Source organism: Panicum hallii, chromosome 1 (assembly GCF_002211085.1).
Source record: "Panicum hallii strain FIL2 chromosome 1, PHallii_v3.1, whole genome shotgun sequence".
Classification (NCBI taxonomy): domain Eukaryota; kingdom Viridiplantae; phylum Streptophyta; class Magnoliopsida; order Poales; family Poaceae; genus Panicum; species Panicum hallii.
This window is the reverse complement of record NC_038042.1, coordinates 58965057-58992492: the sequence shown is the minus strand read 5'-3', so window position 1 is coordinate 58992492 and position 27436 is coordinate 58965057. Positions and strand designations below refer to the sequence as shown.

The window sequence follows — 27436 nt, the reverse complement described above, 5'->3', positions numbered from 1 at the left end:
GAGCCAGACTCCATCGTGCCCTTACCTGTAAGACGACAGTGATATACTAAGAGTCTGGATACCCTAGCAAAAGGTACTCCTGTCCGTATGTACCGACGGGACGCCAACCGACGGGGCGCCATCAACGACGACGAGCCCCAGCCCCCAGATGCAGCGGCAGAACCCCGTCTCCAACAAACTCGGCTACTACTCAACTCGACGCGAACGCTCCCGCTAGCAAAAATATTCCACGCGCGGACAGAAGAAAACACTGGGAAAGAATGGGGCCCTGTATTCAGAATCAAGGATTATATTATGCTCTGAGACCTCCTCCCCACAGTCGTGTCATCGTTGGAACGGTTCCTCTCTCCACTTGTTGCATCCGGCTCAAGAATTTTGACAAAAGAAAACATCTGAGCGTTCTTCTTATTGATGTAAAAACAAACAAGGAGCAGGAGCCATGCATGGAATTTGGGTCCTGCTCCTGCCCACTGGTGAGGCAGCCGGCGGGAGCAGCTGCGGCGGCGACAGATGGCCGGACAACAAACACAACAATGCACCTGCAACTAAATGATTATAAATCTACAGTGTCTTCAGGGATGGGAGGAGGCTGTTACATCTCGGAGCTCCTCATCTTCTCGCTCACGGTTGAGCCAAAAGCAGGCCCGCCCTTCCGGTAACAAATGAGGTACTCCACAGGGTACCCCTTCAGCTTCTGAGGCATGATGCCCAGGTCCTCGAAAGTGAGAGCTGCAAGATGTGTTGGAACAGTATGAGCAGGATGCAGTGAATAAAGTAAAATTCGATGCTACTAATGAGATCCTCACCATCTTTAGACACGAGGTTGTCCACAGAGAATGCATTGATCTGATCTAGGTTGAAAATAGAAGGGGTTGGCAGGGGAAATGGCACTTTGTTTAGCAACATTTCCCTTGGAGAAGCAATAGCCTGCATTTCAGAACTATACAAGTCAACAAGGGGTGTCTAAATGATGCCCAGTTTTCTGGTCAACATGTGCTTGTAATTAAATTCATACCCTTGCAACAGGAAGCGGAACATTGACATACCGCGGCCATTCACGGATTGTCTCATACATCAGCTCAGCCTGTTATACCCAATCACAGTCACATCAGCTCAAATGCAAATTTAAATTTTATTCATCAGCACAACAAAGGTTTGAGTAATAATTACCAGCTCATGGACAGTGTAAATCTCAGGTCCCCCGAGCTCATATATCTTTCCCATGCTAGTACCATCATCCTTGAGGGAGTTGACAATAGCAGCAGCAACATCAATCACATAAACAGGCTGAATCCTGCAAAAAGGTAGCATCCATGTAATTTACCTGCTGGTAAAGAACTTCTAAAATGCATGAGAGTGGACTATTTCATTATCTAAACTAACTTTCAGGTCAGGCATTACGAGAACAGGCAACAGGTAAACTCAATTACTTTGCAGTTCCACCGCCGACAAGCGGGAGGAAACCCCAATTCTTCGCGAATTGGGCCCATCTGTTTAAAATTCGATCTTCTGTGCCAATCATTGTTGCAGGCCTCATGATTGTAGCCTGTTGATGTATAGAAACAAAATTTCAGTTAAACTCATTACTTATAGGAAAGGGGTATATTATTTACTATTGACATTGGCCTTTGGATGGTTCTGAAACAAGAGCTATCATCCTCTGCTGTGTGACTAGAGTTGAAAGCAGGTCATCACCTCAGGAAATTCTTTCAAGATCGATTCCTCTCCTGCAGCTTTTGTCCTCAACATTCTAGATTCAGAAGAGGGTGATGCCCCTAGGCAAGAAACCTGGATAAATCTCATGATACCCCCATGCTCCTTAGCAAGCTGTGTAGAATCCAGAGCATCAGGTTACTAGCCAGGCACCAGAGTCTTAACATGAGTCCAGTTCTCATATTGCAAACAAAAGTACCATAAATGATAATGCAATTTCCAATTGCTTATGCAACATGAATAGTTAGTGGCTTTAAGAAATTATGTAATCAGGATATTCCTCAGGGCAAAACTCTTGCACAAGTAGCGGTTAGATTCCGTACCAGAACCTGCCAATATGGCCCTAAACTAACAGACCAACAAAGCAATGGCTCAGTGCGAGGAGACATACATTCTTCACTTTCGAGAGGAGTAAAGGGCATTACACAAGAAGTAAAGCAACATCCTCTACACGATACCAAGAAGCTAAGCTATAAATCTTTACAGCAAGGAAGATAAATAAGAGATATACGAACTGATATTAATCAAAAGGCCAGCTACAGTTACCCTGTCAGAAACTCAGAATAGAAAGCTAACATATCTTTGATATGGCATGGATCATGCTAGATCTGGAAGCAACCTTACCTAAGTTAACTACGCAGGTACAATTGAAAATCAATAACCATGGGTTATGTGATCCTGCCAGGTGGCAACCTTTTAGCAATATGCAAAATAATGAGATCAGCTGCCTTCTTATGCTTACGTGATCTGTGTCTGTGAGCCAGAGCCAGAAGGCCCACTACTAAAGTTTTTCACTACAGCTAAGCAGTATGCACTATCAAATCATAGTTTTCAACTCCCTTGCAGAAAACAACCTACATAGTTTTTTTCTTTCCCCAAAACAAATATTTCTAGAAAAATGGGCAACATGCTTGGAGAGCAGATCTGCAACAGGAAGTAAAATGGACGTGTATACAGGGAATACCATAGCAAGCTGTTCAGCCATATGATGGTTTACTTCTTCGAAGCTGTAGTTCCTTGTTTCATACTCTCGTCCTGTTGAGGTGGAGTTAAAAAAGTCAGAATAAGATTTGATCATGAAAAGCTGAATACAATATGCGTCTCAAGTGAAACACACCTATGAGGTTAACAACCACATTTGACTTGGCCATAACAGCCTTAATAGAATCAACATCTCTTGGATGATATTTCATCGGCACAATCTGCCAGAAGTTAAAAGAATGAAAAATAAATATATAGAAAAATGAGTTAATTGCTGAAGCTACTTCATTACTATTTTACCTGACCCAAGTCACCCATAATCTTCAGGTGGCGGTGACAATCCTCAGAACCTCGGAATGGGACAAGCACTTGAGATCCCATCTTGGCTGAATAAAATTCAGTGTTTGAGTAACCTCTCTATTCATAACTCAAATTATAAAAAATCATAGTCTTATCATCTCACCAAGCTGCTGCACAAGATAACGCCCAAGAAACCCAGTAGCTCCAAACACCGTAGCTACAATCCCACTGTAAAAGGCCAAAATAATATGCTCAATATAAACAAAGATAAGGTACATGATTAAGACAGCTTTAAACTATGACTGAAAAACTCTAGCGTTCGCCTGCAGATATGGCAGATGCAATGATTGAGCAATCATGCTGGACCAAATTATATCAGCACATCACACATATGTACTCTAACCTGAATCCCTAATTCAAGTCTTTACTGCAGTGCACAAGAAGATGAATGGTACTGTAGCATTGCAAAATATCAAAAAAAACATCTTAGACCATATTGCAACTGTTCAGATTCTGTGCGACACCAAACCAAGCAATGTTAAGATCCACTAAAAATTTCCGAAACTTCAAAAGCTACATGGATCAATGCATCTACATGGTTAGGCTCATACATGCTTATACAGGTTAACAGTATAAAAAACAAGCTGTGTTCACAGATTAACATAAGTATCCACCTGCCAGCGAGACAGAGCTAGCAGAGCACTCGAAAATTGAAACGCGAAAAGGGGCAGCAACTTTGCCACATGAAGTAGACCAAGAAGCTAAAGCCATAATTTTTCAGTAGCCAAACAATTGAGAAGAAAACATCAACCAAAAAGCATAACGAATCTGCAAGTAGCACTCCTAAGATTGTCACTGAGTCTTAATATATATCACACCACAAGCTTTGACACTTGCGTCAATGAGTAGAACTGTACTTCAGAATTTTCCAGGTTACACATTATAAAGTCCTCACTATGTTCCATAGCAGGCAAAGTTAATGGTACGCACGTTTCAAATAACAGCTACTACACCAATCGATCAATTAACTAAATTTTGATGCATACATTGCCAACTGTGACAATATGAACTACATGATCTGACGATATGAGCATCAGAAAGGGCATGTCTAGGCACCCCATCAATGTTTGGCAGTTCAAACAGATCAGGACATTAGCTCAATCTCACTCACAAGTCACAATAGACTAAATCGCCTCGAAGGACAGACCCGGATGCATTGCCGCAACACTTGTGGCCGTTCAATTGAAGCACACTCAATTGGGAAAAAAGGAGTTGATTCTTCACCTCACAGAAGACCTCCCTCCAGTGCCCTTGCGGACGAGATGCCCGGACCCCTTGACCGCCGGTGCCCTCGCGGACGACATGTACCTCGCGCCATCCGCTCCACACAACCCTGGAAGGAAATTGCCTCTAAGATCTACCCGGAGGGGCACGCGTGCCGAGGGAAATGGTAGCTACCTTGGGGAGTGAGCCCGGTCTGGGAGGCGGATCTGAAGGCAGCGATGGCGGCCGAGGTGGAAGGGGAGAGGTGGTGGTCGAGGAGGTGACGCCTCCACGCCGCCGACTGCATCTTCGCGGTCCTTGTCGCCGGTGGACGGTGGTGGTGGTCGGCGGAGGAGGCGACGAGGGGGCCAAGTGGTGGTGGCGATGACGACGACGGGCACGGCGAGAGAGAGAAAGGAAGGTAGGGTTGGGGGGCCTTGGGGGTGTCCGGATCTGCCAACCGGAGGCCCAAATCAATGGCACTCCATTACTGGGCCAGGCCCATTTCCTTGCGAGCTTCGGGCGTTAATCTGGTCCGTTGGATGAGGAGGTGGACGGTTTAGAGGATATGGGCCGGGCTTCAGGTGTGTTTAGGCTGCAGGCTGCAGCTGTGCAGCAGATCCGGCTCGCCCTGGCTGATTGCTCGTCGGCTTTCTCGTCTTCTCCGGCGAGCTCTACGGCGGCGCCGTCGAGGGGATGGACGCCCAGCCTAATTGGAGAGCGGGGACAGCGGCCTCGAGGTTGTCGTACAAGAACGCCACCATCGCCGTGTGCGCCTTTAACCTCCTCGTTGCTGCCCTCCTCCTTCACAACTACTACTCGTCCTGGACGCGCATCGCAGGCGGTGACCAGTTCGATTCTGGTATGATATGATACCGTCATCCCTTGCTCGTATTCGCCCTAAGTTTTTTATTTTTACTATGACTATTTGGATTGAGAGATGTGTTCGGTTTGCTCCCAATTTAGTAGGGTTCACTGGCTAGCGAACTAAATCTAGCGAATTTCAGAAATTTTCTTTCAATTAAACGTGGGGCGAGAACTTCTGATTACATCCCAGCGCAGGACCTTTCGATCCATGTGGCAATTGTGAGCACCTGGGAGAAAGATGGGACCTCATTTTTTTTTTGAAAGACCCGGAACATTGTCGGGCATTCATTAATAAGAGGAGTCAGAATTACAGAGGCGCCATCTACAACATCCTTCCTATTCAGAGTGCTAGGAAGGCAAGAGCAAGAAAGAAACTACTCGCCAAAAGTGTGACCAACAAGCGAGTCCAGATGTTTCGCCCCTGCGAAAATCCAGAGTCTAATGTCGTCCTTGAGGAGGGAAAGGACTCTTGCAATTGGGAGTTCTTCTTGTCTGAAGATCCTGTTGTTCCGTTCCTTCCAAAGGGACCAAAGTATTAAAATGATCAGTGAGCCGACTCCTTTCTTTCGCTGGCTGCTTACATCGGAAAGTTGCGTGAACCAAGAAAGTAGATCCAATGCCAAAGGAGACCAGTTTGCAGGCGTGAGCGATGGACAGTTTGCCCACACAGAGGCTGCCGCCCAAAATTGCTGCGAGAAAGGGCATTCAGCTACAAGGTGAAGAGCTGTCTCCAAGTTTCGTTGGCAGAGGGGGCAGAAGTAGTAATTTGGCCATTCCCGCAGAAGAAGCCTATCGGCTGTCCAAACTCTGTTTTGGAGGAGCAGCCAGGTAATTTGCACTTGGTTGGCCCCCACGACTTCCAAATGGAAGCAGCCGTGGGCGATTTGACCCTGCCCTCAAGCTGTTAACTGGTAAGCAGATTTTGCTGTGTAAGCTCCGGAGGGACCTCATTTTTCCATCCTGAATTCCACATGAGCCTAAGATTATGCTTTCTCAGAAAAAAAGGACGCTGCAAAGGTTATCCGTTACCCTGTGTCAGCATTCTCTGCTCAACTGCTAGTACTTTTAGCCATTTCGGTGCTGTATCTGGTCTGTACCAGTATATAAGTGTTGGAATTTTACATATTGGGGTGTTGCACTTCACTTCTATTCTTCAATAACTCAATTCAGCCTAAGTACTGGGTTCTACTATTATGCAGCTCAGCTTCGGTATATATGGGAATCTGAAGAGTTGCGCCGTGCCATGGAACCTGTGGATTTGATTAGAAGAGTATGTTTCCATGCACTTTGCTTATAGTGATTTGAGAAAGAAATGGGGATGCACACCATGTTGCTGCAATGAAAAATTTATTTTAGACAAATCTCATTGATCGTTGCATAGGTGAAGGCAATTGAGCAAGAAGCTTATGGTGAGCATGGCATGGCAACACAAGAAGATCCTAAGCAGACTGCTGCTGTTGATTTATCAAATAGGCTGAAAGATTTAAGGGCAGGGAATGATGGCAGCAGCCAAAAAGGTTTTCTTCCACCCACTGCTCAGTCTTTTACTTCCTGCAGACTTAGGGGCAAGCATAATTGGATCAATTTATTTATTTTCTGCAATATGCGTGATAGGATTTGATAAACATGGTACATTAATCAGAACAAATCACAGATAATTTGAACCTATTTGTTTTCATACATGGATAGAGCATCATAATCTTTGTAATGATGCCATACTACTGTCAATTTGTGCCCCACAATTTTTAGATGAATACATGATCAAAGCCGACAGATTCTATATCTTCCTCACTAGTGAAAATAATTTACACTGTTGTTCCCACTGGATTGACAAAAAAAAAGATGCTTCTTTTCTTGTCGAAATATATTTCACTCGAACATCTTCTGAAATATATCTATAAGTATTTACAGCTCAGTGATGCATATCATGGCAGCTGTAACCGATTGGCTGAAGTTTTGTTTTCTGGTTTAAGAATATCCTCCCAATAACAGAACACTAGATGTAGGTAGAATCAACTAAATTGAACATGCAATGATCCAGTTAGCACACGGATAGAGCAGAAAAACAATGAAATGCTAGTGTTATCAGCTCTGAAGTCAGCATATGTGAAAAATAAGCTTTCTTTCCAGTGTATGCAACAGAATGCTGTTTGCAACTTGTTGTTCTTGAATAGTGATTTGTAAGTGGTGTTACTGCTTTGCTAGAGCAGCTGGGCAGACTTTTCTCCCCACTGCTCTTCTTGCGAACTTATCTAACGTGATGTTTTATCAACATCTCCAGCTCTTGAAGAATGGCGTAAACGGAAGATGGAGCGTGCAAGGCAGCGAGCAATAGAAAAGAATGGGATATCTGGTGCAAAAACACTATGAAGCGAGAGAAGTATTATTCCGCACAAGGGATTTTGTTGATGTTTGGAGCTGTGGTCTCCGTCTCTCCGATGTTTGTAAATTTTCTTTGTAAAAAAAAATGCTACCTTCCCCTGCTCATTTAATGATTAAAAGATATACAACAACATTTTATTGTTTCAAGTCGTGTGAAGAGGTGCAAGAAAATGGTTCACATTCTATCCATGTAGTCGAGAGAAATCAAACTTGACAGATTTGAACTGTTTTCATCTGAAACAGTTTCAACCACGCATCAATAAGAACAAAAAAAAACGCGGTTAAGACGAGTAACCCTGTTTGGTCCTGCAGCTATCGTCAGCTGTTCTTGGTGCGGGGCCGTTTGGATTCCTGCGCTAATTTTTTTAGTCCCGTCACATCAGAGACATCGTTTGTTTGATACGAAGTATTAAATATAAAGTAATTATAAAATTAATTGTATAAATGGAGATCCGTTTTAAGATAAATTTTGAATTCTATAATAACTTTTTTTGACAGAGGGAGTAATTCGCGAGACGAATGTATTAAGTCTAATTAGTCTATGATTTGATAATATTATGCTATAATAAACATGTGCTAATAATAAATTAATTAGACTTAATAGATTCATCTCGTGAATTAATCTCCATTTATACAATTAGTTTTATAGTTAGCTAATATTTAATCTTATAATTATTCTTCAAATTAGTATCAATCATCCGATCCGATGTGATCCGGTATCACGGTATGCAAACGGCCCCCGAGAATTGCCGGTCACCCGTTCACTCGGCGAATGCTATCGATCATCAGGCATATGGTAGCTTGTGGTTGGAGATCTCCCTGATCCCCACGCTCTCACGGTGGGGGCGTCGTCGTCGACAGGTCCACGCGATCTTTGTCCGGCGCGGCCGCGGTGTCCGCCTCGGCGCCGCCCATGCGCTCCCGGACTCCCCGGGCACGCGGGCCTCATGCGGCGGGAGCGCGAGCACCAACCACAAGCACAGGCGCCTCGCCCTCGTGGCCGCGCGCGAGCCAGCCGCCCCACTCCCCGGCGCTGGGTGCCTGCTGCCTCCGCTCCCACCACCCATTGACCGACCGGCCCCAATTCTTCTTCTTCCCCAACCACCATTTCGCACTTGTTTACTCGGTTCAGTTACCTACTTGCACCCCCGCCTTTCCCTCTGCACGCGTCCTACGCCGGCTGCCCGGCTTCGCTTCACAGCCCACGAGAGACGCGGCGGCGGGTTCCAGCTGCAGCCAAGTCCTCAGGGCCCTTCATTTGCGCAGCTGAGCATGGAGGCCGCGGCGGCGGCGCCGCATCTCTTGCACTGCGGCGGCTTCGGCCGCGTCGCGCACCTCCCGGCGCTCCCCGGTCGCCGACGCCGCCGAGGACAGCAGCTCCCCCGCGTCCGCGCCGTCGCCACGGAGCCGAAGCCGTCCATCTCCTCCTCCTCTCGCCCCAGGCCCAGGAGCCGTAATGATCTCTCCAACACCGTAAGTTCAAGCCACTCCAACGTTGTTCCTTTTCCCCCTTCACTGTCGCTGTGACCTTGCTGATATGTTTTGCTTGTTTGCTTGCCTGTGGATGGCGCAGAGGTTCGGAGGAGTGTCCAAGGAGATCCAGCGCGTTCGCAAGCAGATGGAGCAGGACGAGCAGCTCGCCACGCTCATGCGTGGCCTCCGCGGCCAGAACCTCCGCGACGAGCAGTTTGCTGACGACAATGTCCGCCTTCGCCTCGTCGAGGTCCAAACCACAACCTCCTTGATGTACTTCCGTTAACTTCTCACACAGCGTGCTCTCTTCTTTACCCAATTACAGAACAGAATCATTTCCAGCAGAACAAATGTTTTTCCCCGACAAAAGCAGGACATTAATATACAGTAGGTTGTTATTGATTCTGTTATTTTTCTTCCTTGGTTCAAGGTAGAATCTGCGGACAACAATGAGGGGCTGCCTCTTGTTTATAGTCCTGAAATCATATCAGCATACTGGGGAAAGCGTCCGAGGGCTGTCGCCACTCGTGTTGTGCAATTGCTGTCTGTTGCTGGTGGTTTCATCTCTTCTCTCATATCCGATCTTATTAACAAGAAACTCAAGGAGGTTGGTATCATCTTCCTGCAGCTGCGTCACCTTCCCCAAAACCATGTAAATGCATTTGCTAATCACTATGTATTCTTCCATTGCTGTCAAATGTTTGTCCGTAGAATGAAGTAGCTCGCGCTATTGAACTGAGGGAAATTGTAACATCTCTGGGTCCTGCTTACATCAAGCTTGGGCAAGCGCTAAGTATACGGCCAGATATTCTGTCCCCTGCAGCGATGACTGAGTTGCAAAAATTATGTGATAAGGTAAAGTAAATATTGCTGTCTTTAAGTTCATTATGTTTCCCTTGCTATGATATGTAACACATACCTATTTGCTGATTGGGCTTTCTACTTCTATGTCAAGGTTCCTTCATTCCCGGATGATATAGCAATGGCTCTTCTGGAAGAAGAGCTTGGTCAGCCTTGGCAAGCAGTTTACTCTGAGTTATCCCCCTCCCCAATTGCTGCTGGTAATTATATTAAAGAACTATGTATTCTCTGTGTACTGCACTATTCTCTATTCCTGTACTAAACTTGTCTTATACATTGTATTGCAGCATCTTTGGGACAGGTATATAAAGGCCGCTTGAAAGAAACTGGAGAACTGGTAGCTGTCAAAGTGCAGAGACCATTTGTACTTGAGACTGTCACCATAGATTTATTCATCATTAGAAACTTGGGTTTGGTACTCAGGAGATTTCCACAGGTATTGATTTTCATCTACTTGAGAAGAATAGATGGAGATATTACCTTTGTTTATTTTAACTGAAACACTGCTGAATACTGTCAGGTCTCCATTGATGTTGTTGGCCTGGTAGATGAGTGGGCTGCTCGATTTTTTGAAGAACTTGATTATGTAAATGAAGGGGAAAATGGCACCTACTTTGCTGAAATGATGAAAGAAGATCTGCCACAGGTAATTGCTTTGTACTTGCCTTGTAGGAGCGTGTCGTGTAACAAACTAACAATATGGTTTATGACTTTATAATGTTACTGAATACAGCATGTACATGTTAATTTCCTTGTCATTCTGTTCACTTATGGATTTACAATTTATTAACAATCTTCCAGGTTGTTGTACCAAAGACATACCATAAATACACATCTAGAAAAGTTCTTACCACACAATGGATAGAGGGAGAGAAGCTGTCACAAAGTACAGAGGATGATGTTGGATCATTGGTCAGTGTTGGTGTCATATGCTATCTCAAACAGGTTAGTTTGTTAATCATTTTATGTACATCTTATTCATACTATTCCCAGGAATCCAGGATAGTTTGTCAGTTATTTTCTTTGCTCGAGTCACATTTCATGTTATATTTTTTTGTTATTTGCAGTTGCTTGACACCGGATTCTTCCACGCTGATCCACATCCAGGCAATATGATTAGAACACCCGATGGAAAGCTGGCCATTCTTGATTTTGGTTAGTCAACTTGTTTGGAAATCCTTAGATGACTCTTGCATTCAACTATGTTATTTTGCTACTAAAAAAAGCTACATTATATTACTTTAATAAAACTGTAACAAATGCTCCATGCATTTACCTAATCTGTGGTGCAGATGGGTATGCTTTACTATTCGTACAATTGCGTGCATTCTGGCAGTTTCTGTAACTATGCATTACTAACTACTGCAGCACACACTAGATGAAAGCATGACAAGTGCAATCCTCCTTTTCAGTATCATTTAAGCCTGTCTGTATTGCTTTTTAGCAACAACTCTGCTGACTAAATTTTAAAAATAATTAATTGTGTCGTTAGCTTTTCTATCAGCCTACTTTTGCTATGTTTCTCATTCCAATTTTTGTGCGCATCAACATCCAATAAAAATTGTATCCTTTTTCTTTCTAGGGCTTGTAACAAAACTGACAGATGATCAGAAGTATGGAATGATTGAAGCAATTGCTCACCTTATTCATCGTGATTATGATGCAATTGTTAAGGACTTTGTGAAGCTTGGTTTCATCCCTGAGGGAGTTAACTTGGATCCAATCTTGCCTGTACTGGCCAAGGTTTTTGATCAGGCACTTGAAGGAGGCGGTGCCAAGAATATTAACTTTCAAGAATTGGCAGCGGATCTAGCACAGATAACTTTTGATTATCCATTCAGGATACCTCCATATTTTGCTTTGATTATTAGAGCAATTGGAGTACTAGAAGGTATAGCTTTGGTGGGAGATCCTGAATTTGCCATTGTGGATGAAGCATACCCATATATTGCACAGGTCAGCATTCAACCTGCACATCCTCCCCATATATTTCTACTCTATAGTCTATGCGTGGACACTATTGCAATTGCAACTAAAATTTTCCTCATTTTCTGTCAAAGAAACACAAAAAGGATGCACATAGATGTTCTAATGGGAGTTTGATTTTAAGGTTCTGTATTACTAATATGTGGTTTTATTTGATAATATCAGAGGCTACTAACAGATGAATCACCTCGGCTAAGGAGTGCCTTGCGTTACACAATATATGGCAAAACTGGTGTTTTCGACGCAGAAAGGTTCATTGATGTTATGCAAGCCTTCGAGAATTTTATTCGTGCAGCAAAGAGCGGCGGTGGGGAGAACTTGAAGGGAAACATGGCCGAGCTGGCTGATATAGGAGCTCAACCTAGCACCAGTTTGGTTCCTGTATTTCCAATGGCCATAGCCCAGCCTGAGCAGCCAGTTAAAGCCCGTGCAGCTCTTGCTTTTCTACTCTCTGAGAGGGGGAACTTCTTTCGGGAGTTCATTCTTGATGAGGTGAGCTCTCGGGTTGAAAGTTACAACAGCAAGAACCAGGACTTGTACTTGGCACATTAATTTATTAGATATGGAGAGATGTGCTTAGAAGAACTTCTAACATATAAAACCTTCTTATTCTGTGCCTTGCAGATTGTCAAAGCCATTGATGCAGTTTCAAGGGAGCAATTAATACAGATTGCTGCATCTTTCGGGGTAGGAAACGCAACCCCTGTTTTTAGCATGGTTCCTGTTAGGGCCAGAGCGTTGCTTCCAACAATCACAGAGGAAGACAGAGTCATCTTGAACAATGTCGAGAAGGTTGTGAAGTTCCTAACATCTGGGACTGCAACTACAACCATGAATGGGGTATGCATCCTAAGCTGCCTTTTATTTTTGTGTATCAACAAAGAATGGATGTTGAAGGTTTCTGATATCATTTCGTTGTTGGCAGGACGTAAACATGGTGTCTGTAGTCCAAGAACTTCTTCCTGTGTTGCCGGGCATCTCATCGAAGATCCTACCGGATGTCTTGAGCCGGTTGTCATCACGAGTATTTGCACGGTTGATCAGAGAGGCATTTTTGTAAAGTTTTGGTTCTTTTTCTTTCTAACAGCAAAATACAATTAGTTATACCTACCCACCCGAACAACACACGCATAATGATAGAAAATTGTACAGCAGTACGATGTATATAATTTATATCTATGCAAATTAACCAAAGTTTAGCCGACAATTCTGACTCTGCTGCCGTGCGCGCATGGTGGCGCGTACCCTATATTTCGCCTTTTTTTTTTTTCTTACATACAAGATTTACTCTTCAAATGGATGTAGAGACCTTGTTGAGGTGAACACAAGGAACATTCTGAAGAAAACGGTCTTAGATAACTACTGTTCTTTGCCAAGCGTGTCTTAGATGACTACTATCGTGTTCTTTGCCAGCGTATATGGAGGAAACGTTGTGCTATTTGCAGATTTGGTTCCACCATCTTCAGAGAGGGTGTCATCCATCATCCTGGCTAGCTGGACCATTTGGTGCCACCGTGACAGTATCATCTTTCATCCTGGAACTCTTTCTCGTCTATAAAGGAAGAGATCGTTCAAAGGCATTGCCCTACTTGTTCAAGGGTAACACCATCAGTGCAGGTGCTTCCAGAAAATTGGACGAGTAATTTCTCATAGTACGTGTATTAGAGTTTTTCTTTGGTCCACGACCATGTACTTGTACATAATCTTTCATTTCCATTTTATATTTTTATATAAACATAAAAATCTCAGCAGGGCCTCCCCCTTGCTGTTCGGTCAAAAGAAGGTGCTCTCTCCTGGGCCATCCCACCTATAAGCAGAGCAGCAAACACAATTCCTTGCCCATTCATAGTCATATAATTTCCAAGTCAAGATACTGGTACATGAGTTTACATCAAACACATCTTACTAACGAGCTCACAAGGTCTCAACAAGGGCAATGAGGATGCTTGCTAGTAGTTCAGCAATTGGGAGTTCAGAATTCATTCTTCTGTTGGCTTGACCACAGCTTCAACCTCTGCGATTGTACTCTCAGCTTCTCCGATCTCAGCACCTTGTTCATTTGACTCCTTCAGTTCAGCCTGCAATGAAACAATTGTTGCAATAGATGGACAAAGATGCACAATTTCTGGATCTAGATATGGCCATCTTTTAGAGTACCAGCGTTGCTTTCAAGTCTGCCAGTGCAGTTTCAAGTCGCTTGTGGCAGTCCGGGACCATCATCCTTGACTCGGCTAAAACATTCTCCTGCAGAGTTGAAGTTCGAGATTCAATGATTTCTTTAGACCATCAGACCATTTCAACATGACCTTTCACAACCTCGATTACATGGAAATGGGGGGAAAAACACTTCAGCCGCTTCATGTGGCCTGACAAATGCAATGCAGTTTAGAAATGGAAAATCCGTTTAATGCACGATTTTAATTCTAGGCCACAAAAAGATAAACTAGGATGAAATTTAATCTCAATGAATCTTCTCCCGTCCAAGAACAAAGAAAAAAAAAAGAAATGCATCAGTCAACAGTCAAATTAATCCTCCTATCCTTACAGCCTCAAAGGGAACAGATGCTCATATACTTTGATCAAAATACAATTTTCAGAAACACTTCATTATATCAAACAAAATATCTCCTCTTAGTGGAAAGAGACAAAAAATCTGGCTAATGAACCTTCCTATTTCCCCAAGGCTAAACTGAACCAATTATCGCATAGCAATGGTAAGCAAGCAAACTAGATGCTCATTCAACAACCAGCGAACAATGATACAGCAACTTCAGTAAACGCTGTGAACTATTAGATTACAGCCAGTAACCAGTATTTGTATGTCTTCAATATGGAAACGTTTTATGATCTTAGTGAACAAAGAGCACAACATTTTATACTCCTAAGTTAACCTGCAGGGTCGCAGGGAGGTTAATAACTTCGTCGAGAAAAGGAAGAAAACTTTGAGCATTGTCACCTGCTGCTTGAGATCGTAGGGATCGGCGCCCTTCTCCTTCATGTCGGCGGTCTTTGCCGCCTCCTTCTCCACCTCCTTCTCGTACGAGCGCAGCTCCTTGACGATCCTCTTGCACGTCGACGTCTTGATCTTCAAGTTCCTCAGGGTCGCCATCCTAGAATGCAACAAATTGAAAGGATATCGGCACTCCAAGCATGGGGATCCGGGAAACAGGACGGCGAGGACAACCCTAGACAGTGAATCTGAAATGGATCTGATCCTTGTTGATTGTGAGATCGGACCACGGAGGAGGCGAAGATTAAGACTGAGAGGTCAGAAAGGCGATGAACTGCGTACCTAAGGGTACTGTCCTGCGACGTCTCGCGGCGGGTTCTTCTCCGGTGACGTCTCGCGGCGGCGTGCGGGGCTTAGCGGCAGGGAGGTGAGAAGCGGTCGTGTCGGTTGGTGGAAAGGAAAACCACCGATCCGCCTCAGCCGTCGGCCCAGAAATTTCTCTCTCTCGCTCGGCCCATCCTAACCCAAGTACTACGTGGGCCGCACAGCCACGTCTTCTTCTGACTGGGCCGGTTGGGTCAAGTTACGAAGCCACGATCATGGGCCGAATATGCTAAACCGCCGCCTCCCTCTTGGCTCCTCTCCGAGACTCCGGCCACGGCGGCGCTGCCACCCCCGCCCCCCCCCCCCCCCCCCCCCCACCAACAACACTCTCCCCGGCTTGGCGTCCGGTCCGACTTGGGTACCGTGTGGCTTCTCTCGTTTCAATGGTTGTTTAGACTACCGCGCGGGACTTGACTGCATCCCGGTAAATACAACTATGCATTTGCGCTCTGGTTTGGTTCGTGATCTCCCTGTTTTTGGTTGGTGTGAGGCCTAGCTGTCTGCTTATTAGTCAGTGAATCGGTTGTTGGTCTGAAGCATGTCTGGATTGGTTCATGTTAACAGTAACCGGCCATTCGGTTCAGTACGCGGGGATGCTGTTTCGCATGTGCGCTGTGGGGTTCCCTAATGACCATTGGGGGTTTATACTATTCACAAATCGCAAGCGAGTTATTAATCTCTGATGCTGCGATGGTTCCGCCCGTGATCAGGTACGATTCAGCCAGGGGGTGGTTGGTGATCACTTGGGTCAGTGTACTTTAAACCCAACGGCAAGTCTTCCATGGGACCTGGATGTATGCATTCAGCCTGTTGTATGTCGGCATAAATACTTTTTACAACTTCGTATATATTAACTGAACTTTGCTGCTAATTGTTGGTCCAGTGGCGTATGAAGTTTATGCCGGCGAGTGTGTAACATTTGGTTGATACCATTTATATATAGCTTTGGAACATTACTTTAGCAGCTAGCAAACTGTACATGCCTGGCTTCATGCAGAGACAGCAGATCGAGTCAGTTCAGAATGCATGGCAGCCTGCTATCAATACGTTCATGTAGGTTTTCAGCCCATCACATGTACTGAGCCATATATATCCATAGAACCATAGCTTAAGTAGGCATTGTCCTGAGCTACTAATAAGCATAGGTTACTGCAGATTTATGTCATCACCTGATCTGCATCCAGATCCTCTCGCCCAGGCTCTATCTTGATGAACCAGGACCATTAATCAAGATCCAGGACCTCATCGCCTGTGATCAGGTACAGACAATTACATATATCATGTCTTGGATAGGCATGACAAATTATTAAATACAGTATCAGGTCACAAGTTTTGTATGCGTATATGCATGCCATAATTTTAATTTAACCGAAATTTGACGATACTAGTATATCCCTGATTTCCTGTCAGATACCTGTCAGCTTCTTCGTATGGATTTGTTTCTAACAGTTCTGCTTTTTTTTAGAGTGCATCATTAAAAATGGCCCAAATAGGCGGAAAGGATTCCATCCTAGCTGATAGACCAGGCAGGCAGTTGGAGTATTATTTAAAGATCGTTACATTACTTAACTATGTAAATTAGTTCATGTGGCTGCTTAATTAGGATAATCTGTCATGCTGCAGGGTATCACCTAACTAATTAAATCACAGGCTTTGCATGCAGCATCTCTCTGAATGGTCGTAACCTAGCAATCGTTATGATCGCCGAGATTATTTGAAGCATGATACCACCACCACTCTGTCATGCTGTCTTGGGTTCAGGGCTGTGCATGTTACGAAAAATTATGAAACAAAACAGTGCTCGTTTTGGCAGATTGTCTGCACTAAGAGCCTTGAATTATGAGCTGAATTGGTGTATTATTACCACTCCATGTTGCATTGCTGTGTACCGATCGAGATGCAAGTAGCTTGCTTGTGTATAGAAGCAAGTAGTAGCTATAGGCTCGTGAATAAGATTTGGTATGAGCAGTGGTGTGGTCCTGCTGTATGTTTAACAGAAGGAAATTGGGGCGTATAATGGCGTACTGATGTGGTTGCCTTTGCTCGTTTCTAGATGCATGGAGTAGTCCAAGTGTGTGTGCCTGCATTATTGAGACCATCCATGCATCGTTCCGTCCGCATGGTGCTCTAAGATTGCGGCTAATAATATATGTGATTCATTGGACGATTGCACCATGAGGTAGACATTGTTCAGTAAGAGCAGGCCAAGACCAGCAATTAAGAAGCAAACAAAGCTTGGAGCAACCTGAACTGATGAGGTAAAATGCATCTCTTTTTCGTCCTGTTTTCTTTCCTGCCAACCTATAAATAATGCAGACCTATGCATCCGAGAGCGTAACAGACGCCTTCCGGCTTCTAATAATAAGTACAACCTGTGAATTTTAAGCGTATACTCGTATATAAAGAAAACGGAGCTGGTAGCGCTCGAACGTCTCGTGGAAAACTTTTTATCAGACGCTCCGTCGTAATATTGAAAATTAATTACTGCAACATTCAAAATCACTGCTTACAGCATTAAAAAATATATTTAAAGTTAACTCTGTCATCCGATTCTATGATAGATAATTCCCGCTGCAGCATGACACTATGTTTAATGCAACATCCAATATGAACCATAATGTGTAGAATAGAGTTCTGTAACATCGACACTTACCTTTTGAAACATTTAAAAATTATAATTATGATATTTTTAAACTAAAATTGCAACATTCCCAAAAAATAGTTTTTAAAATAATAATAAAATAAATAGAATTAGTCAATTAGATTGAAAAGGTGCAACATGGAAAATCAATTATTGAAACATTTAGAATAAATTTATGCAACATTCTAAAATAGTTGTTGCAACATCACCTCATATCTCAAATATACTGAAAATAACCACTGCAATGATCACATATCGACTCATCAAACAATCTTAAAACAACTATTGCAATATCAATAATCAATTGAAACTTCCACTGCAACATTAATAATCAACTTAAATTCCTGCCGCAACATCATCGTATGTCTATTGTTAAAAAACATGTATAAGAAGTCCACCACAACATCTCACATTGAGATTGGAGTATCTTTATCACTGCAACATCAGCTCATACCTATCGTAACAAAATTATATGCAGAAAATTCTGACTGCAACATGAGCGCGTTGGGGACGGGGCGTCCGATTTTTTCTGTACGTCTGACGCCCTAATCCAAGCATTACCGTATGTAAAGAAAAACTTGACCACGAGCGGAGGCTCTGCAGGCCTTTTTTTTCTTTCTATTCATCATCACTTGTGTGCTGAACTAGTGTTTGAAGTTGAAGCTTGTTGCTCTTGCGTGCTGACACAAACTAACACATTTAGTGTAGCTTTTTACGCTGGCACTTATTAGAATTGGACGCGAGATCTGTGACTGTGATACGACGGGACAGCGAAGTCGTTGCTCCGTACGCATGTGTCGCCGTGTCTGCGGGTGTGGGGGACGACTACTAGTCCTTGGAGTGTAGCTAGCTGTGCCTGTGCTGCTGCTACTACAGTGGGCGCAACGCAACAGTACAACGCTGGGCGTGGGTATACGTACTGCACACCTGTTCATTTACTAACGCATGCATGCATGAATGATTGTTTACATGCACGCACACCTGTTCATTTACTCATCTCACGTGACATGTTTTATATTATTTGGTGTGATACGGAAAGCATGCTGCATCGATCAGAAGCGGAAGCGGAAGCAGAAGCAGAAGCAGCCATCATCATCATCCTCTCTTATTATTACCAGCATATATAGATAGATAGATAGTAGCAGGTAATTGGCTGCAGGCCGGTCACTGGTGGCATGCGTGCCCTCCCTCTCTCATCATCGTCTCTCGTACGTGCTTGCGGTTTGGTTTGGTTTGGCGACGACTAGCTTTGAATGCAGCTGGCCGGCCGGGGTAGATGAGCGACTCCATCAGCTAGCTTCCGGGCCGGGGAACTCAACTACTGCATGCTGCAGATTAAGCTGCTGACCGGCCGGAAATCATAGTAGTGGTACATGATCTAGCACAGGATTACTCCAGCTGCATGCGTACTTGCTTGTACTACTGCAGCTACCTTTTTTCGTTCGTTGTAGACATTGATCGACGACGCTCATCACGAGATGCACTGCACATGTACATATCTAGCTAGCTGTAAAGTACTACTACTACTCATACTTGCAGCTACATGCGCACATGCATTTTTTTAGATTAAGGAAAATGCCATGTAGATACGTACAGATAGATGCTCACAGATGAGATGAATGCCCGAGCGCAGGCACGAATTGAAGCTTGCATTGCATCGTCAGGAATGCTACAAAAATGACTGTTACTACCAACAGGCTAATAACTAGCTAGTTAAACAACATGCATGTGCGATTAACTCTGCTCCATCATCACTGAACCAAATTTCTGCATGCCCGGGGGTTGCACTGCACTGCGAGCCTGCGACTGCCGCCGACTGCATTGCCAGATCAAAAAAGCAACCGCCCTTTCCCTTGCTTTTCAGATGAGGGCCTCTGGCCAGTGACCGTTGTGGCAGGCCAGGCCAGCCTCCCCTCCCAACGGCGCTGCGCCTGCCATGCATGATGCATGCCCTGTTTCTTCACACTTGTAAATCACTGTACACTGTACAGTGCAATCTGAAGAAAGAAAGAACCAACCAGCACGCAGCAGCAAATAGCTACCCCACCCTACCCATCAACAAGCAGCTCGGGCAATGCATGAGGCTTCCATCATTAATATCCATCACAAAACCTACAACAATTTTGGCACCACCAGCGGCTGAAGCGAAAGGACAGTTTTTTTTTTTATTTTCTTCTCTCCTTTTCCTTTTAAATAAGGAATGGCAGATTTCAAACACAACCTCCTCCTGCACCCGCATTTAGACCATACCCGCATTTAGATCATGTTTGGTTTCGGAGGACTAAAATAAAATTTAGTCATATCATATAAAAAGAATCTTATCATTTAAAGTATTAAATAAAATATATTTATAATTTTTTTATAGATTGATGCTAATTCGCGAGATAATTTAACGGGGGAACACACCCCCTTATTCTCCTCCTCGTGACCTCATCTGCCGTCACGTCACAACTCACGCATTGCCTGCTCGCCAAACCCAGCGATGCGAATGGCTTGGGCAAGAGACACTGCGAACGGCTACGAACGCGTAGCAAGATCACGCATCTCCCAGCACCAGCACCCACCACCACTCCACTGTTCATAGCTTCACACCAACTATTATCTTGATTATTATTTTCCCTTTTTTTTCGTGGGTGTGTGAATCAGTATGCACAGGCACCAGAAAAAGTTGATACTGCTGGCGAGCGAAAAGGCACAGGCCTGATTGCATCCTGAAGCAGAGAGAGAGTCACAGGCACAGCACTGCATTTCTTTACCAATTACCACCCTGCAACCACAGCTCCCGTGCAACGCCACCACCACTAACAAATTGTTACTGCAGAGACAGGACAATGTAACATCAGTCACAGCTCGCCCTAGGAAACAAACAAAGAGGGCTGTTCCTGTAGGGAGCAACTGAGCAAGCAGTGGCGACTGCTTGGGGCCAGGCCACCCAAAGCCAGGGCTCAGGAGATGGCGAACTTTCACTGCCGATGGCTGATGCCCCAGAGAAATTCACATGCTGGACCTGAAAAGATAAACAGGGCCGGCTTTGGCTCTGGCCTAGTGGCCTGTTGGCGGCTTGGCCCCCCTCCAGGTCCCCTCCCCAGTCACCTGTAGCAGACCCGCCCCCGGTATCTGTCAGCCATCTCATCTGCCTGGCATGTGGGCCCCCCACGTGGAGCTACCGTAGCCCCACATGGCAGTGACCAGCCGACACGTAACCACAAAACCCAATCCAAGCACATCTCCTTTCTTAAAGTTCCAGCAACGAGTATAAGTATATATCGCTCGGGGGTCAAATTGTTTAACTGGTGGAATGGCACGAGACACCAGGGCACGGCTCCATGTTTGACGCCGTGCTTTCAGATTCACCTCAAAACTGCTCTTCCCCACTTGTAACTTTTGATATCCAGCATCAACAGAATCTCTCGGTAGCTTTTGTTTATGCAAGTCCCAGAAATGCGCTAATCTCGAGGCCACGACAAGGTAGTTTTTCTGTCTGATTCCTCCACCAAATCATGCCAATGGGCAGGCAGCATTTGTCTTACTGCTAAACGTGTACTAAGTTTCAGGCTAGTGCCATAGGCTCTAAGATTGGATTAAACTAATCAAAAGGTGTCCTCAAATCAAGCAAATGAATAAACAAATGGCAGTTGATATGCATCCTAACAAGATCATCTTGCTGCCTTGTGAGTTGTGTGGACAGGACAGGCTCCAAGATGCCATGTGCATGGTTTCATGTCTTTTGCATCATGATCATGCAATTCAACTGATTATTGGTCCAAGAATAGGTCCCCCTCTCCCCCACAAAGGAGACAGTGCACTACTATTTTCTCTTGTGTCTACCCTCCTTTTCTCCATCTTTGGATGAGACAATCTCAACTACAGGCAACATCAACAACCTAGTGGAGTCATGCAATTCATTGCCTTTTGTCTTTCTGTTGTATGTGAAACAGTTATAGAGAAAAGATGGGCATAATTTTATTGCCAAAACATAATTTTGTTGCCAAAACAAGAGAGGGCAAATATCAGAGGAGAAGAGATAAAGACAAACGCAAACGAGGCAAAGGCACACGGCATCACATTTCTGCAAGTAACGCGAACAAATGGAGCAGTGTTACAGCAGCAAGTATCACTTGAGCACCAACACTAGGGAGCAGAGGTAAAATTATTAGTTAGAGGGCAGAGGTACCTCACTAGTTGTTAGTCAGATCTAATAGTATCTCCTCAACCAGGTCCTCCAAAACCATTGCGCAAATTGTCGCGTTGACTTCAAATATCTCTAACCGAGTCGTGTCAGCACTGGCCGCCTCTGCCACCTCCCTCTTGAGTATCATCTCCAGCAATATATTTCTTTCAATAGCTTCGCCCGGGGGATACTTCTCGAGTATCGACCAGTTTCTTATGACTCGCCAAATTTCCTCAGCCGCTGAGTTACTAGAACCATTCTTGCAATCCCTGTGCTCCAAAGAACATGATCTGCCCCAAGGGTATGCAGTCAGTTCTGCCATCGAAGCAAGCTCAGTGAGTGCTTCATTTACGGCGTCAAAAAGAAGCCTCTGTTTTGACCGCCTTTTCCCCAACTTAACTCCCTCCTCTTGGTAATCTGAAAACTTCTCAAGCAATTTTGGGTCCAAAGGTTCAGCTAATAAGCAGCCTTCTCTATCCATGCTACAAGAGTGGACCAGCTTTTGGATAAAAGTTAGCGAATCTAGATCTTCATCAGCCTTTGAGAAAAGCCTTGAGAGTCTCAAAGAATTTGGCGACATGACTTCCAGCGGCGGATCCTCCCATGATAGGGACCGTGAAAACGATCCAATAAGGGGAGACCTCGACAAAGCTTCTGCACATACATATAGAAATGTCATTGCATATGGATGACAAAAGTTTCATCTGGTAAAAGTTTGATGAAATGGGTTTCCAGGCTTACGTGGGGATGAAGCGATTAAATTTTCAGATGAGTACAGTAGCCTCCTATTGTTATCAGATATAGATGGTCCGTCTAGTACAGATACAGGACTTGGTTGGTCCTGAGGGTCACCAATGATTCCTGGGGCGCTAAGACTTGACATAGAAGAAATATCCTGAAAAAGTAAAGCTAACTATTCATATTTTGAACTTCTCCAGGCTAAACAAGTAGTTGCACAAAATCTATGAGCACCAGCTTTGATAAGATAAACTTTTAATTACCTTGGAAGGGATGTTAGCTGTACTGTTGGTATGCCAAGAACTAATCACTAGTCCTTGCATAGTTTTCTTCTCATCTGTGTTAAGGCAAATATTTTGTTTCTGACAATTGTCTAGCACAAGATGGTTCCAGCCTTCCCTCACATCACCATTAGTCACAGCACCTCCATGCTGGAGTCTATTGCTGGCAGGTGGATCTACCTTCTCCCGAGTTGATTTCTTATTTTTAGAGAACAGGCTAGAAACTTTTTCCCTAAATGATGATGACTTCCTGATTCTTTCCTTTTGAGCTACCTGAGTGCCAGAGGCTACACCATTTGACTCAATGCCTGACAAAGAAACTGGAAGAGATCGAGACCTTGGCAAACATGAGAAAGGTTCTTCAGCTTCCAGCTCAGATGCTTGGCTCTCCAGTGTTTCACCCTCAATATCTTCCTGGACCTTGACTTTCGGAATTGTGAGCATGTCACCCAGTGTGCCCGTACTTCTACGACCTTCCATTTCTTCCTCACTACTGACAGTTGATGATACCATAGACCATCTCTCTAAAATCTTCTTCTTCCCTTCCCTAACTACTGACGGTTCCCGTCTATGGGATGTCTGACTAGAGCATGATGCAGAGTAAGGACTTCCACTCCTGCTCAGAAAATCCCAAGAACGGCCAGACGTCGGAGTGCCAAACTCCAAATCCTCACTTGTTTCACCAGACATTTCTTTTGCAATCTCAACTTCCGATTTACTGAAAGAGTCATCTCCGATATAAAAATCAGGATATTCACATGATAGCATGCTTTCTTCATCTTGCTTGTCTTTGAGCCGCATCCTCATCTGCCAAGTGATCTCCTTGGCCAACCTTCTTGAGGATACTGTTTCATCAACTGTCATCATACTTTCATCTTCACTTTCTTCTGCAGATGATAATGGAGACCTTACAATCCTGGCATCATGAGAATTTGCTAGCCCTGGCTTTAGTACTACAATTTTTGTTGGCTCAGACAAATTTGAGTTTGCTGGGGAAACATCTAAGCTCTGATGACGCCTGTACCTGTTACGCTCACTTTCATCTCCATCTGAAAATAGTTGTCTCCCCACAAGAACACTGCCTCTTCTCTTCGTTGGTTCCGATGGCTTCAGTATGGTTATTTGCTTTACTTCAGAAGGTGGTGCAGCAGGTTGGAACTCATAGCGGTTGCTTGATAACAGTGGATTTGGCTCATCAAGGAACTCCAAGAATAGGTCTCTATTTGAGCTTAAAAACTGTAGTGCATCTTGGAACTCCTTTGAATGAAGAAGCTTCTCATCTGTGGCTAGACGCTTAGCTTCAGCAAACTTTTCACGAACAAGTGACATTCTGTTCTCACAGCAAGGCTCATTTCCTTGGAGCCTGCTCTGGCTGCTATTGATTCTTGAAGGTTGATCACCAAAACCACTCCATGGATGCTGATGGCGTGGTCCTGCCTTTCGGTTTTGATGGCATTTGCTTTCCTTCTTCATCTTGATATTCCGGTAGTTCTCTTCAAATCCGCCAGACTGATATTCCTTATCCAATTGGCTTCCTAATACGAAATTAGATTGCTGAACCGGAGCATCATGTAGACCCATTAATCGTGCAACAACATTCAGTGGCTCCTCATCAGGCACCCCTTCTTTCCACATGTCCTGTTCCATGAGCATCTTAACGGGCGTCCCACCAGATCTTTTAGTAGGTGAGTTTGATCTTTTAGTAGGGGAACTCCTTCTTGCCTGACTATCTCTCTGCACGTAAATTAGAGAACAAACAAATTGTGTAACTTCAGTTTACTCCAAGTTTTACTTTCACTTGATGAAGAAAGAAAACTATCGACGTACTTGTTTATCTTCAGTCTGAGCTGGGGGGTTAATTGCCATCTTGAAAGTGTTGCTCCGGTCTCTCCCGGCAGGAGAAACTGCAAACGTATGGTACACTGCATCAGAGGTTCTGTGCAGCGCAACCTTGCTTACACTGAAGTAGAGACCCATCCCAGGGAACAGAAGAAAAGGGAAAGAGAAATATGTACCATCTCTATGTGCCTTCTCCGTGAGCATCTTGGTCGCAACCACACCATTGCTGAGGTCGAACATGTTGATCATCCTCCCCAGGCATCCCGGGAAGGGGGCGAGAACCTGGAGGTCCTGCTTCGTTTTGTGCCTCCTATCCTGAACCCCTTTCATTCACACCGTCCTCCTGCAATTGAGAGCTACACCACATCAGATGCCGTAATCATATCAGCATCATACTTACTAGCAGAGGTTTCAAAGTTTGAAACTTTTAAAGACAGAGAGGAGAGAGAGGAACCGGATAGGACAAGCGCGCAAGAACGGAACAAAAAACAACTGCGTCCAAAAAGCTCCCTCCACATCACAAAATCACGAAATCAACACGTGAAGCGCGATCCCCCACCTCGCCGCCGAGGAGAACAAAGCGCAGAGGACGATATGGAGAACTATGATGAGAGAACAGATCGATGCCACAACAACTCATCATCACATTTCGCCGGCCCCGGAAAAGGCCACAGGAACAGCCCGCAAGAGACGAACAGAGATAAAAAGAGAAGAAGAAAAATAATGCGCCGCGCGAAAAGCTCCTCCTCCTCTCTGCCTCTCTCTTTCGCTCGGCTGCAAGGAAAACAAAAACCTTCGATGCAGTAGCTCGGGCAATCTCCTACTTGCTTTAGTAGGAACTGGCACGCAAACGCAGCGAAAACCTGGAAGAAGCTTGCGAATGTCGCAACCACGCGGCGAAAGGTGGGGCGATTTCCTACCCAAATCGAGGTTGTGTCGCAGAGGCATGCGGTGCGAGTCCAACCGAGAAAATCCACACGAAAAGGAAAGCGCGCGGCACGAAAGCCCAGCTCGCATTCCCTCTCCCGCAAACGCGCCAAGGAAGCTGCGACGGCAGGAGGAGCGCGGCGCAGAAGAAAGGCACCGGCCTTTCTTGCCCGAACGGTCGGGCGCAGGGAAAAAGACCCGACCGAATCTTCATACATCAAAGAAGACCCAGCGGTGAAACGAATAAATTACAGAGAGAGAGAGAGAGACCCGCGGCAGAAATGGCGTGATTAGGACGGGCGGCGCGGCGCCAGCCGGTGCGCATGTTACCTGGTCGGCGGAACGGAGCCGGCAACCACCGAATCGGGGGTTGGCGGAGACGCGAGGAAATGACGCGGTCGTTCGTTATCCCCCTATGCGCCGCGCGGCGTGGAGAAGAACGGGGAGTGGCAGCGGCAACGGCAACGGAGAGTGAAGGTCGCGGCCAATGAGCGTGGTGGAGGTCAAGCTGGCGATGGCGATGGTCCCCATGGATGCGGCCGGCTGGGATTAGGCGGTGGTAGGAGACAAGGTTAGGAGAAGTAACTGCGCACTGATCACTGGAGGCGTAGGTGGCACGCCGTAGAGTGGACGAGGTGGTTGCGATTACTCCTAGATGGGATTAGCGGGGAGATTAAAAGGTGGAGGAGCAATCGGCTGAAAAGGCGCCGCCGCTTTTGGGAGCGAAAGTGACGGAGCCAGCGAACGAGCGGTCACCTCCCCACCGTCCCCGACCCAAAAATGGCAAAACCCACCACCGCCAAAGGGAGAGAGAGAGGAGGTAAGCCAAACAAAGCAGGGGAGGGAGGGAGGGAGCTGGAGGACGGACCTGCACTGCAGCGGCTGCGTTGGCTGCGGCTACGAGGAAACCCGCCGCCGCCGCCGGTGTGGCCGAGGAATGCGGCGAGCGGGGCCGAGGCAACCCGTCAGGCGCGCGGATCTAGGATTCCCCGCGGCGAGGGCAAGCGGAGCTCCCGCGACGGAGGCGCCGCCCTTGTGCCGCTGCCAGCCAGCGCCGGATTCCGGCAGTCGGCCGGGTCAGGAACCGAAGGCCGTCGCGCGCGCGCCCGCCTCGTCAGACAAGAGCGGCCGGCGCCGCCGCCGGTGGCAGGGACGGAGCGGGGGCCGCACCAGGGAGCAGCGCGAGATCGTGGCGAGGCGACGGGTGCTGTGGTAGAGCGGAGAGGGCGACAGAAATGGCAGCTAGCGAGCGAGGAGAGGGAGAGGGGAGGCAAAGAGTGAGGCGAGGTCGCAATGGCGCACGCACACTGGCACACGGAAGGAAGGGGGGAGAGGTTAGCAAAGGCCAAAGGGGAGGGCAGGAGGGGCGGAGGAGCTGAGCGAGTTAGGAGAGCGGAGGTGGGGGCGTGGCAGGTCACGTGAAGCCCCATTAATGGCCCGCGGCACACACGCACACACACTCTCTCTCTCTCCCCCCCCCAACACGCACACAGCTCAGGCGCTCAGCTCCTCAGCCGGCGGCGGCGCTCGCCCGGCCTTTTACCGGAGTAGAGTAGGCTAGTACTTTTCTACGAGGGCCATGCGAGTGCTCGGGGAATCGGGGACGGTCGGGGGGATGTTTTCTTTTCCTCGATCCCGTCCATCCCATCTGGTCGTTGAATTACTCATCGTTCTAAGCA

The 27436-nt window shown here is 45.8% G+C and overlaps 5 protein-coding genes across 9 annotated transcripts; 2 read left to right on the top strand and 3 right to left on the bottom strand.

Moving 5' to 3' along the window:
• Nucleotides 1-273: 273 nt before the first annotated feature.
• On the bottom strand, nucleotides 274-4686 carry LOC112878136 (NADH dehydrogenase [ubiquinone] 1 alpha subcomplex subunit 9, mitochondrial). Its single transcript, XM_025942557.1, has 12 exons — nucleotides 4453-4686; nucleotides 4279-4387; nucleotides 3158-3222; nucleotides 2995-3080; nucleotides 2831-2915; nucleotides 2678-2748; nucleotides 1696-1827; nucleotides 1431-1546; nucleotides 1171-1294; nucleotides 1016-1084; nucleotides 807-927; nucleotides 274-729 (listed from the first exon to the last, which is right to left on the bottom strand). The coding sequence occupies exons 1-12, from the start codon at nucleotides 4562-4564 to the stop codon at nucleotides 593-595; spliced, it is 1227 nt and encodes a 408-aa protein (XP_025798342.1). The 5' UTR covers nucleotides 4565-4686; the 3' UTR covers nucleotides 274-592.
• Nucleotides 4687-4852: 166 nt separating this feature from the next.
• Nucleotides 4853-7653, top strand: LOC112886089. Its single transcript, XM_025951873.1, has 4 exons — nucleotides 4853-5119; nucleotides 6324-6394; nucleotides 6506-6641; nucleotides 7406-7653. The coding sequence occupies exons 1-4, from the start codon at nucleotides 4954-4956 to the stop codon at nucleotides 7492-7494; spliced, it is 462 nt and encodes a 153-aa protein (XP_025807658.1). The 5' UTR covers nucleotides 4853-4953; the 3' UTR covers nucleotides 7495-7653.
• Nucleotides 7654-8571: 918 nt separating this feature from the next.
• Nucleotides 8572-13033, top strand: LOC112886085 (uncharacterized protein sll0005). The gene is made up of 13 exons (XM_025951864.1): nucleotides 8572-8979; nucleotides 9080-9229; nucleotides 9410-9586; nucleotides 9691-9834; nucleotides 9935-10040; nucleotides 10128-10276; nucleotides 10361-10486; nucleotides 10642-10785; nucleotides 10908-10995; nucleotides 11423-11796; nucleotides 11992-12318; nucleotides 12451-12666; nucleotides 12752-13033. The coding sequence occupies exons 1-13, from the start codon at nucleotides 8779-8781 to the stop codon at nucleotides 12884-12886; spliced, it is 2337 nt and encodes a 778-aa protein (XP_025807649.1). The 5' UTR covers nucleotides 8572-8778; the 3' UTR covers nucleotides 12887-13033.
• A 603-nt stretch (nucleotides 13034-13636) lies between these two features.
• Nucleotides 13637-15259, bottom strand: LOC112886099 (tubulin-folding cofactor A). Of its 2 annotated transcripts, none has more exons than XM_025951881.1 (4): nucleotides 15119-15259; nucleotides 14783-14936; nucleotides 13984-14070; nucleotides 13637-13904 (listed from the first exon to the last, which is right to left on the bottom strand). In XM_025951881.1, exons 2-4 carry the CDS (start codon nucleotides 14933-14935, stop codon nucleotides 13806-13808), a joined length of 339 nt encoding a protein of 112 aa, XP_025807666.1. In that variant the 5' UTR covers nucleotide 14936; nucleotides 15119-15259; the 3' UTR covers nucleotides 13637-13805. The 2 variants fall into 2 exon arrangements, with proteins under 2 accessions (XP_025807666.1, XP_025807673.1); XM_025951888.1 differs by having other exon boundaries at nucleotides 14783-15035; nucleotides 15119-15224.
• A 6575-nt stretch (nucleotides 15260-21834) lies between these two features.
• Nucleotides 21835-27143, bottom strand: LOC112878797. Of its 4 annotated transcripts, none has more exons than XM_025943013.1 (6): nucleotides 26626-27143; nucleotides 25007-25173; nucleotides 24819-24895; nucleotides 22974-24725; nucleotides 22714-22867; nucleotides 21835-22626 (listed from the first exon to the last, which is right to left on the bottom strand). In XM_025943013.1, exons 2-6 carry the CDS (start codon nucleotides 25158-25160, stop codon nucleotides 21980-21982), a joined length of 2784 nt encoding a protein of 927 aa, XP_025798798.1. In that variant the 5' UTR covers nucleotides 25161-25173; nucleotides 26626-27143; the 3' UTR covers nucleotides 21835-21979. The 4 variants fall into 4 exon arrangements, with proteins under 4 accessions (XP_025798798.1, XP_025798801.1, XP_025798800.1 ...); XM_025943016.1 differs by lacking the exon at nucleotides 26626-27143 and adding an exon at nucleotides 26088-26183; XM_025943015.1 differs by lacking the exon at nucleotides 26626-27143 and adding an exon at nucleotides 25751-25885.
• Between the last annotated feature and the right edge of the window lie 293 nt (nucleotides 27144-27436).